This window comes from Camelina sativa, chromosome 13 (genome assembly GCF_000633955.1).
Source record: "Camelina sativa cultivar DH55 chromosome 13, Cs, whole genome shotgun sequence".
In the NCBI taxonomy this organism is placed as follows: Eukaryota; Viridiplantae; Streptophyta; class Magnoliopsida; order Brassicales; family Brassicaceae; genus Camelina; species Camelina sativa.
This window is the reverse complement of record NC_025697.1, coordinates 1903587-1914630: the sequence shown is the minus strand read 5'-3', so window position 1 is coordinate 1914630 and position 11044 is coordinate 1903587. Positions and strand designations below refer to the sequence as shown.

Genomic DNA, 11044 nt, shown 5'->3' with positions numbered 1-11044 from the left:
CTCTATAGTGTGTCGTTGGGGCTTGTGAGTCACGCGCTAAACCGTAATTTGAAGAGGTATAAAGGGTCCAAGGGGAAAATCTTTGGTGGTGGTAACAAAGCAGTTCGTGAACCGCTCGAGACTTTGATTAAGGTAATTTCGTTAAACTTTACTTCTTGTTTTGTCTTCGTATGGTTTATAAATAAACTTATAAGTATTAACTTAAAAATTAGACATGAAAAAGGCAAAAAAAAGAAGCCTAGACAGTAGATCATGTCGGAATGTTTAGAAATATTAAAAAAACTCCTAAGTACATCAGTACTATATAAAGCCTATAGTATTGTTTTGAAAACGTTAGCGGGGGTTTTCATATTCTTCGACATTATTATGAATTGGGTTTAAAGACCTAATGAAATCGGATGTGGAAATACTTTTAAATTCACTATGGTTAAGAGTATTTCAAAATATAAACATTTTGCATTATACGTTTTTATGATATCAAACATAAAAGAGATAGAAATAATATGCTGACATGATATTTACTCATTTTATAATATAAATTTTAAAAATGTTGAAGAAAACACTTCATAATATTTTCTTGTTTAGAGAATAAATGTGCTGCATTGGTATATATATACATCTAACTTACTATACATAAAATGTATTATGTATTTTCTTTTTATTTTATAGTTTCATTAATTTACTCTAAAATTACTAATTGGGGACGGATATAAATTTATCGGACGACGGTATGTTATATTCAAATCATGCATAGATATTTGTTTCATTAAGCCTAAATCAGCACATGCAGTTTACAAAGTTCGGAGTTTACGTACTTTAGACACTCGAAAATGGCACATGGCCAGATAGCCTAGTCACATATATACCAGAGTCAACGAAGCTCTGAATAAGAAAAGCGTTTTGAGTTTTGACTTTCAACAAAAACGAAAGATAGATATCGAATAAAATCACATGGGTCCACATGATTTCTTCCGGACCAATCAATGAAATCACATGGATTCCTTAATGTACATTTATCACTTTTAAAGTTATGAACATGATGTAATGTAACCAGTGTACGCAAATGTCCATAGTTTACTATTATAATATGTATGTAAAACTAATGATTAAGTAACTAATTAATTTGTAGGTTTTACGCAAAACATGCGACAAGAGCAAGGATTGTCGGAAAGCAAACAGAAATTTAGGTGAGCTAGGTGAGACGAGCGGTGGCTCGATCCTCGTTAGGGAAGCAGTAACTGTCGGTCCATATGAAACCGATAACTATCCCACCATAACTGAGGCCGTCGCTGCCGCACCTAACCACACATTCCCGGAGCAAGGCTACTTCGTAATCTATGCAAGGGCAGGTCTTTACGAAGAATATGTTGTCATATCAAATAAGAAAAGGAACATAATACTTATTGGAGATGGAATCAATAAAACTATAATTTCTGGAAACCACAGTTTTATTGACGGTTGGACTACTTATAATTCTTCGACCTTTAGTAAGTGTTTTCGTTTTTTTTTTTAATACATATTTTCTTTGTATTTTGGAACAATCCCTAAATATTTCTTAAGACCTAGTCAATAATAATAACTTTTTTTGGTGTTTTGCAGCCGTGGTTGGAGACCGTTTTGTTGCAGTTGATGTGACATTCCGAAACACAGCTGGACCACAGAAACACCAGGCCGTGGCCGTAAGAAACAATGCGGATGGATCAACATTTTATCGATGTAGTTTCGAAGGCTACCAAGATACGCTTTACGTTCATTCTTTGAGACAGTTCTATCGTGAATGCGATATATATGGTAGGAGATATCATCATCCTCAACTATAAACTAAAACGACAACTTAAAGCAAGTACATATATTTTGAGGTTATAATATAAATTTTTTTTTGTGACAGGGACCATAGATTTTATATTCGGAAATGCAGCTGCCATTTTTCAAAACTGCAACATATATGCCCGAAAACCGATGGCAAATCAGAAGAATGCGGTGACAGCTCATGGAAGAACCGACCCAAACCAGAAAACTGGAATCTCCATCATTAATTGTACTATTGGAGCTGCACCAGACCTCGCGGCTGACCCCAGCTCGACCATGACATTCCTTGGGAGGCCATGGAAGCCTTACTCAAGGACAGTCTACATACAATCATACATCAGCGATGTTGTCCAACCCGTTGGGTGGCTAGAATGGAATGGTACAACCGGGCTAGATACAATCTCATACGGTGAATATGACAACTTTGGACCGGGGGCTAATACAAGTAAAAGGGTCCAGTGGTCAGGATATAGCCTGTTGAACTTGGCAGAAGCCATGAACTTTACCGTATATAATTTCACGTTGGGAGACACTTGGTTGCCTCAGACCGACATTCCCTTCTACGGCGGTTTGCTTCACACCGAATGAAAATTTCATACTATATTATTATATAGATAATTTGGTCTTGCCTCATTTAGATGCAATAAAAAAATTTGTTCATTTTTGTTATTCGAAATCTGTTTTTAATTGGAAGTAGTTACTTGCAAGTAATAAAGGATTGAATGGTTCGTGTATTAGGGGGTATATCGATCGATGTTTATTAAAACTACTATTTATTTGATATCAGTGAAAAAGAAAACTATTATCTAATATCAGCTTTCAAGTTTTTTTTTTGGGAGAAAATAAACAGGAACTTTAATGTATATATAAGTTGACGCATAGATATATATTATATGGTTTTCGTATAGGAAAAGAACCCTCGAGAAAATTATATGAATAGAAACAAATTCAGAACATTTGAAAAACAGACAATACAAGAAAAATAAATTAGAAGGGAATATTGTATTGTTCGTTGTACAAATCAGAGAACGACTAGCCATTAATTTTCAGACCAGTCTTTTTCCAGCAAAAAGTATCAAAAATCAGGTTTGAATGGAATTTTAGTAGCCGGCAACCAGGTATTGCCGTCTATGAAAGGTTTCACCGTAAACTTATTTGCTTCCTTCTTTGTTAAAGAAGTCTTCAAGCCTCTCCACTTAACCCGGTTCTTGGTCGAGGCTCCTGGTCCGAAATTTAAGTGCTCGGCGTAGAAGATCGTGTCTGGTGCGGTATCTCCTACCCACGGTAACCACCCTTTAGGATTGATAAACCTGTCCATGAATGACTTCATGATCACCGTAGTAGAGAAGTCCTTCCAAGGCCGGCCTAGGAACGTTTGGATATCTTTTAGGTTATCCAAAGGCTTGATGGTACAGTTGTGGATAGAAATCCCTGTGTTTTGGTTCGGATCCTTCCGACCCTGAGCTGTTATTGTAATCTGCTGGCCTTCCATAGGGCGACGAGGCAATATCTGGCAATTTTGATACACAACCGCAGCGTTTCCAAATATAAAATCAACGGTCCCGAAGATGACACAATCACGGTAAAACTGACGTTGTGCATGAGCGTACATCGTGTCTTGGAAAGCATCCATGGTGCACTTGTAGAACACAGATAAGTCCGCGCTTACCATTAGAGCCACGGCTTGATGCTTGGCTGGACCAGCTGTGTTGACGAAGGCCATGTCCCTAGCCATGAACCCCTTTCCAAACACAGCTATAAATACAGTACAAAGAAAGAAATAAATAAATGATCATATGAAATTAGCCACTAAACACACACATTATGTCAATACATGCTTTTAATTATATGTACTTACCAAATGTGGCNACAATGAAGCAATGCCTCAAACAAGCTCGTCGCCTCTCCAAAGTCATCAACCGCTTTTCCGAACGCGTAAAGGATGATCCCGGCGCGTCTACGGCTGAAGAAGTAAGTGCGGTGGCTGATTGCGGGGAGCTAGCACAGCTTAGCGTTGATTACCTTGAGACGGTTTCGGAAGAGCTGAAAGCGGCGGAGGTGATGACAGCAGCGCTCGTTGATCGTGTCACGAGTCTTCTCGGTGGTGTCGTGACTAACCAGGAAACGTGCCTCGACGGTCTTGTGAACGCTAAGAGTGGGTTTGCGACGGCAATTGGAACGCCGTTGGGGAATCTCACACGCCTCTATAGTGTGTCGTTGGGGCTTGTGAGTCACGCGCTTAACCGTAATTTGAAGAGGTATAAAGGGTCCAAGGGGAAAATCTTTGGTGGTGGTAACAAAGCAGTTCGTGAACCGCTCGAGNATCTTAGCTTTCTTCCTCAAATCACCACTCTCCAAAAGTCCACGACCCATCATCATCGGCAAGTCATTAGCAACGACTTTGGCCTCGCCACTCGCCAACAAACGACGTCGTCCCAGGTTAACGGTGTCAGCGATCTTCCCTAGCCACGTTATGATCGCTAACGCATTGCTAGTCATCTCGGTAGAGTTTTTCAAATGAGTTTCTCCGAAAGTTATCGAACTCGGGTTGTTCGCTTCCACTAATGCTTCCATACACGTTTCTTGGTACGTTCCCACGGAGCTAAGCCACGTCCTGAGATCGTCAAAATTCTTCGTTTTGTCCTTGATTGACGTCATCGTATCGTTGAGTTGGTCAACGGCTAGCCCGAGAACCTCCACGCAAGTTCCCATTGCTGCTGACGTGGCGTTATCCATGTGTTCGCTGTTGGAGAATCCGGTGAGGACGTTTGAGAGCTCCGTGACGGTAATCTTGACGGCGTATTTGAAGAGCTCCTCCGGGTTTGATCGGCTCCCGTTTGGAGCCGATCCAACGGTCTCAAGACATTTTTCTTTGTGCAATGTCACGTCGCACAAGGCTTTGATCGAGGCGGAGATTGGCTCTCCGTTACCCTCCGTCGACGGTTTCTTGCTGTTACCGTTAGCTGCGGTTCCAACGACGGCTCCGACGACAATGCAGACGAGAACAATGGAAGATATAGCGATGATGGCTATTCTCTTTCTTGACCTCCGACTTGCCTCAAGTATGGCTTGCTCATGCTCGTCGAGTTTGCCGTAGGAGGACATTTTGGTAATTTCCTCCTATTAGGCCTCTGATATTTGATTATTGTTTGAATTATCAAAATGTTTTGAGTAATTACTTTTGTTTTCTCTTTGCATAGAAGATATATAGAGTCGTTGATTTATATATTTAATTGGAATAAAATTGGTTTTACGCGGCACAAATATATACTTTTGCGTGGGAGGCACTAATTAAGATGAATCGTTTGATTGTTATGCTGTGAACATTGCGAGTGCTTCTCATGTCTTTTCTATTATATATGTTAGAAATTTAGAATCTTTGCTGGTTTTTCTTTATAGAAACTTTGTTTATTTTTTGTGTCGTTTTTTTTAGATACCTACAATTTGGTTTGTAAGATTCCCCTTTTATTTTTTATTTTATACATACATACATACATACTCTTCATTCATAATGATACATTTAGTTGAGATCTTCACAACAATGAATTTGTATTATATATATTATATATTCATTCGTAGGTGGGATCCAAATCATACATGTATGTCCACTTATTGTATTTTCTCTAAAAGAAAATTTATAAAGAAAGTAGTGAAGAGCACAATCTATATTTTTGTGAGATTTTTTCTTCCAGCAGACAGACCCAATCAAAAAAAATCTGAACATGCATATTGGAACGACAATTTGAATATAGATCTTTATCCCAATTATGACCAGTCCCATATAAGTTTTATTTGATTTCGATTTCCATCAATTCATGGTATAGCTAATTGATATGGTACTAAATTAGTATGCAAGGTTATGAATGTTAATTATCTCAAATCTACAGAAAATGGTATACAATGTAAAAACTTCGTATTTGTAAAATATTATGGGGAAAACATCATATTTGGAATTGAAAAATACTTTTTGTATTTTATACATTGACGTGTTGGTAGACGCTTTGATTAGTGGATGCAAATCGTTGGTCTGTTGACCACTTTTATACAACGAATTATAAGTTTAAAACATTATGACACTCCCATTTATTTTGGGCTTTTTGTTGTTTTATGGGTCTTGAGATTGCTATAAATAGACAAGCATGTATGGTTGTCTAAATATGAATTTAAACTAACATCTAAATGATAGATGTTGTCTTGTTAGTCAAACAAATCCCCTTCATATGTATATAACTTTTTAATTAATTAATAGTACTTATATTTGTGAAAATTACAATTTAAATCTATAAATTGTTGGAAAAAGAGTGAAAAGAGTGGGAGGGGAGTTTACTTGCAAATAAATAAACAAATGCAAAGCAAAAACAACTGTAGACTGTGAACAATTGCAAACTAAGTAATCATATACTTAAACAGAAAAACAAAAGCAAACGAAACAATCACGATCATGGAAAAAGTTTTACTGTAGTCCGAATGATTTGAAGTCTGAAAACAAAATCGCATTTTTGTATTTTAGGATCATGTATAAGCCAACGTACGTTGAGAAGGACGTGAAATTGGCCATTCGTTTTAAGCAAGAGACACTAATATCAATTATAAATCATGTATATGTAACATTAACATCAACTGATTTATTTCAGTTCCAAAGGAGTTTTGTCCTGTTTATATTTAGTTCAAAGTAATTCAGCATTACAACATATTCCAAGTATCTTCCATTCAATTATATTTGTAGAACTGGCCGGTCCATTAGCCAAATCTCTACATTCGTAGAGAACGGGACTCGATTTATAGAACTGTTTATGAGCTATGAATATATACCATTCTAGTTAATTGAATTGAGGTTTAAATATACTGGAAGCGTGGAACCCGACTGAGTTATCTAATTCCACCCATTATTGTCCCGCGCGCTTATACGGTTATACCAACGAACCAACCATGGGAGTAAGGCATGTCTCAGAACATTTGACTAGTGTTTTTAATTCAACGTTATATAATATGATATCCAACTAGATCATATTTCTTATAAATATATCATATTTTAAATATGATACGTTTTCGTGGTGACTTATATCAATGTTCTGAGACATGCCTTACTTAATTACCATTTTACGTACCAACTATACAATACGTTATCTCGTTATATCAATGATTGATATAATATTAAAAATCAAACATACAATTATACAAACAAGTATAATTGTATAAAGATAGTCGTATAACCTCAAATAGTTCCTATCTTTGTTCCGTTCATACGGTGTAACAAACTGACAATGCAATTAATATTTACGTTTTCAGACATAATTTATTCAATTTTTACACTCTAGTGTTGAATTTTGACAAATCAATAATTCTTTTAGGTGTCCAAATCAGTATATCGTGTCAAAATCGTGTCATGAACTAGAATCCCTAATAACATATATTTTCATAACACATATACGTGTCAACTGTATACTTTTGAATTGTACTTTTGTTTGTAGGATTTCAAAATTGCGCAAAAATTAAGAAAATAAATTTCCAACCTTAGCACTTAAAATTTCCAATTATTCTTTAATTTTTTTTTTGATTTTTTATAATTTACCTTTTAGTAGATCATTTAAAGTGAAATTTAATTCCTGTTGTTTTCAAGTTCCGTGGCTAAAGCGAGCCAAAGGTTACGTGTCTTGGTTAAACTCACCATGTTATTGTATGGTCTCGAACCGGGAACAAGAGATCCCTTGCTCCAACATCATTAAAAATGTTCACACCAAATTTTTTGAGGTCCGAATGGTAGAGATATAGGGTTCCGTGTTTGAGGCCTATATATCCAGAGGACCGGTGTCTACTTCTCAGACGCAATATGGGAATGTTCACGGCTCGGGAAGGGTTAGCCGTACGTTACCCATAAATTCTACATTTCATTGTGTGTATTGTACGGCACCTTATTACAAGAAGTTTGTACCGTTCACGATCTTATAATTAATAATAAACGATATAATTGGAAAAAAATTGTATGCTGCATGTCTATAATGAACATTGACAAATATGGTTGTTGAAGTTGTGGGTCATGCCATGTGGGTAAAGCCTTTAGCTTTGAATGGTCACTGCCGCATCTTTTAATTTTGCAAAATATTATGACAGATACGGATAAATTACTCAGTTAATCACCTGATTATATAAGTTATATCTAATGCAGATGCATGCTTAATTTATCTAGTGCATGCTTATTGACATTTCTGTGACTTGTCTTACTATTTTTCTTATACGCCTAAACCAAGTATTAAATTAAAATAGAATTATGTGTTTAGGGATGATTTTCTAATCTTAATTTGAAATTTATTTCAACACTATCAACAAGATCGACCACATGATAATTATAACGTATATGAATCGAATCATTGATATATAAATAATATCAGCCAAGAATTGACCCCACGAGTGCCAATAAATAACGACCCTTTGCGAGGGTTACAGCCACAACACAAGATTTTCTCAGAGTCTAAAAAATTATTTAAGAAATCCAATTACTTATCATCTCTCCTAAAAAATAACCTCATAGTGTCGACATGGCTTGCCAAAACAATCTCGTTGTGAAGCAAATCATCGACTTATACGACCAAATCTCAAAGCTCGAGAGCTTAAAACCTTCCAAAAATGTCGACACCTTGTTTGGACAACTCGTGTCCACGTGCTTACCCACGGATACAAACATCGATGTCACAAATTTATCTGAAGAAGTCAAAGACATGAGATCTAACCTCATCAAGCTTTGTGGTGAAGCCGAAGGTTATTTAGAGCAACACTTCTCCACAATTTTGGGATCTTTACAAGAAGACCAAAACCCACTTGACCACTTACACACCTTTCCTTACTACAACAACTACCTCAAGCTAGGCAAGCTTGAGTTCGATCTCCTGAGTCAACACTCAAGCCATGTCCCCAGCAAGATTGCCTTCGTGGGTTCTGGTCCGATGCCCCTCACGTCCATCGTCTTGGCCAAGTTTCACCTTCCAAACACGACCTTCCACAACTTCGACATCGACTCACACGCAAATACGCTCGCTTCAAGCCTCGTATCTCGTGACCCGGACCTCTCGAAACGTATGATCTTCCACACAACGGACGTACTAAACGCTACGGAAGGACTTGACGAATACGATGTAGTGTTCTTGGCGGCTCTTGTTGGGATGGACAAAGAGTCAAAGGTCAAAGCCATCGAGCACTTGGAGAAACACATGGCTCCTGGAGCTGTCCTTATGCTAAGGAGTGCCCATGCTCTTAGAGCTTTCTTATACCCCATCGTTGACTCTTCTGATCTCAAAGGCTTTCAGCTATTGACAATCTACCATCCAACCGATGACGTGGTTAACTCGGTTGTGATCGCACGCAAGCTCGGCGGTTCGAGCACGACCGGTAATGGTACTCGTGGCTGCATGTTTATGCCATGTAACTGCTCCAAGGTTCACGCGATCATGAACAACCGTGGTAAGAAGAAGAATATGATCGAGGAGTTTAGTGCCATCGAGTAAACAAATTACGAACTACTAACACATCTCTTTTTCTTAAGATTGTGTTAATGTTTTTGTCTCATATTAATAACCGCTCTTTTCATTTCATGTCTTGTGTGTGTTTGTGATGCGTGTAGCTACTTTATTAAGTATAAGTTTGTGACTTATGAGTTCTTTGATCTTTCGTTCACAACGAAGATACAGAACCTGTTGTTTGTTGTTTTTTTATATCAATAAAGATTGAAATAAATAAAAACATATTTTGAGACTTTGTTCTTATGCATGTCATTTATGTTAATCGTAACGGAAAAGTGAAACAAATTGTGATGACATTAATATATTTAACGTCAAACAAATTAAGAAATTTGTCCATGAATTTTTTTTTTTTTTGGAAACAGAGTATCTTTCCTAATATATCTTAATGAATTCAATTCGGAATAATTTGAAATTATACTTCAACTTGGTTACTGAGCAAGCCTATCTAAATTATATAAACTATATGTAATGAAACATATCTGGACCTAATTTTAATAAATAAATGTTTAGGCAAATATTATGAGAAATCAAGAGTTATGGAGTGGAACGATAAACTTAAAAAAAAAGTTCCCAAATTGAGAAAAGGGAAAACGACAACATCTTACGCACGGGTTAAACCGGCAACCGGGGAAAAAGTCATTACATCACAAACTGACGGAATAAACTAAAACATGACGAAATCGAAATAGAGACAAAACATACCTGTTACGCAGGTTATCAAGTCATACTAGATCTTCTTTGTACGGTAAACGATTCAATTGATTTAGATCCAACGGCTAAATCCAAAGGGATTCTCTAACAGTTACAGATGTCAAATAACACATATACCAAAAAATTTCCCAACTTGGGCCCAAAATTTCGCTAATTCCTTGTTTCCCTCTCATTCTCTGTCTCTCTCTTTTTTGGAAACCCTAATTTCGCCAGCCAGCTCGAAGAGGGTGTGTGTGTGATCAATCTAATCCAAAAAGCAGCATTTTTCAGGTTTCTCGGTGAAAGTTTTAAGCTCTATTTATTTTATTTTATTTGGGGGTTACTGCTTTTTGTCAACAAACATCCATTGGTTGGTTGTTGTTATTATAATCTCTGAATCTGCGGTTGTTGTGGGTATCTCTGTGCATGCGTGTAACTCGGCTTTGAGGATCTCTGATTCGTAGTTAAGTTAGAAAAAAAGTTGGAATTTTTAGGTTACCCAGATCTTCTTCTATAGTGGCTTTAGGGGATTGGAATAGAAAGATCGGATTTTGATTTAGAAACCATGGATGGGAATGCTGGTAACTACACTGATAAGACGAGAGTGTTGGATATCAAACCATTGCGTACTCTAAGACCTGTTTTCCCCAGTGGAAATCAAGCTCCGCCCTTTGTGTGTGCACCTCCTTTTGGACCATTTCCACCTGGCTTCTCATCTTTTTATCCGTTTACTTCTTCTTCTTCTTCTCAAACGAATCAACATACACCAGATCTTAATCAAGCTCAGTATCCACAGCACAATCAGCAGCCTCAGAATCCACCTGTATATCAGCAGCAGCCTCCTCGGAATGTATCTGAGCCTTCCATGGTTACTCCTCTCAGGTCTTTCAGATCTCCTGATACCTCTAATGGCAACATGGAACAGGACCTTGAGGGGTTGACCGTGAAAAGAAAGATCCCTAAGAAACGTGCAATTGCAAATCCGAATTTCGAGAGTGGGATTAGCATCTCTGATAGAGAGAATGGTAATA

The 11044-nt window shown here is 37.2% G+C and overlaps 3 protein-coding genes and 1 pseudogene across 3 annotated transcripts in view; 3 read left to right on the top strand and 1 right to left on the bottom strand.

The window, feature by feature from the left end:
- The window catches only part of LOC104734503 (probable pectinesterase/pectinesterase inhibitor 47), a 4163-nt gene extending 1529 nt beyond the window's left edge, over positions 1 to 2634 (top strand). The window contains exons 2-4 of the mRNA XM_010454096.2: positions 1130 to 1487; positions 1600 to 1791; positions 1889 to 2634. Coding sequence (XP_010452398.1) covers positions 1130 to 1487; positions 1600 to 1791; positions 1889 to 2397 — 1059 coding nt within the window. The 3' untranslated portion in view covers positions 2398 to 2634. The remainder of the gene's footprint in view (positions 1 to 1129; positions 1488 to 1599; positions 1792 to 1888) is intronic.
- Positions 2697 to 4980, bottom strand: LOC104737843 (annotated as a pseudogene).
- On the top strand, positions 8262 to 9557 carry LOC104734502 (nicotianamine synthase 1-like). Its single transcript, XM_010454095.2, has one exon. It carries the CDS (start codon positions 8346 to 8348, stop codon positions 9306 to 9308), a length of 963 nt encoding a protein of 320 aa, XP_010452397.1. The 5' UTR covers positions 8262 to 8345; the 3' UTR covers positions 9309 to 9557.
- The window catches only part of LOC104734501 (histone-lysine N-methyltransferase, H3 lysine-9 specific SUVH1), a gene marked incomplete in the record, with an annotated part of 3860 nt that continues 2874 nt past the window's right edge, over positions 10059 to 11044 (top strand). The window contains 1 exon segment of the mRNA XM_010454094.2: positions 10059 to 10807. Coding sequence (XP_010452396.2) covers positions 10579 to 10807 — 229 coding nt within the window.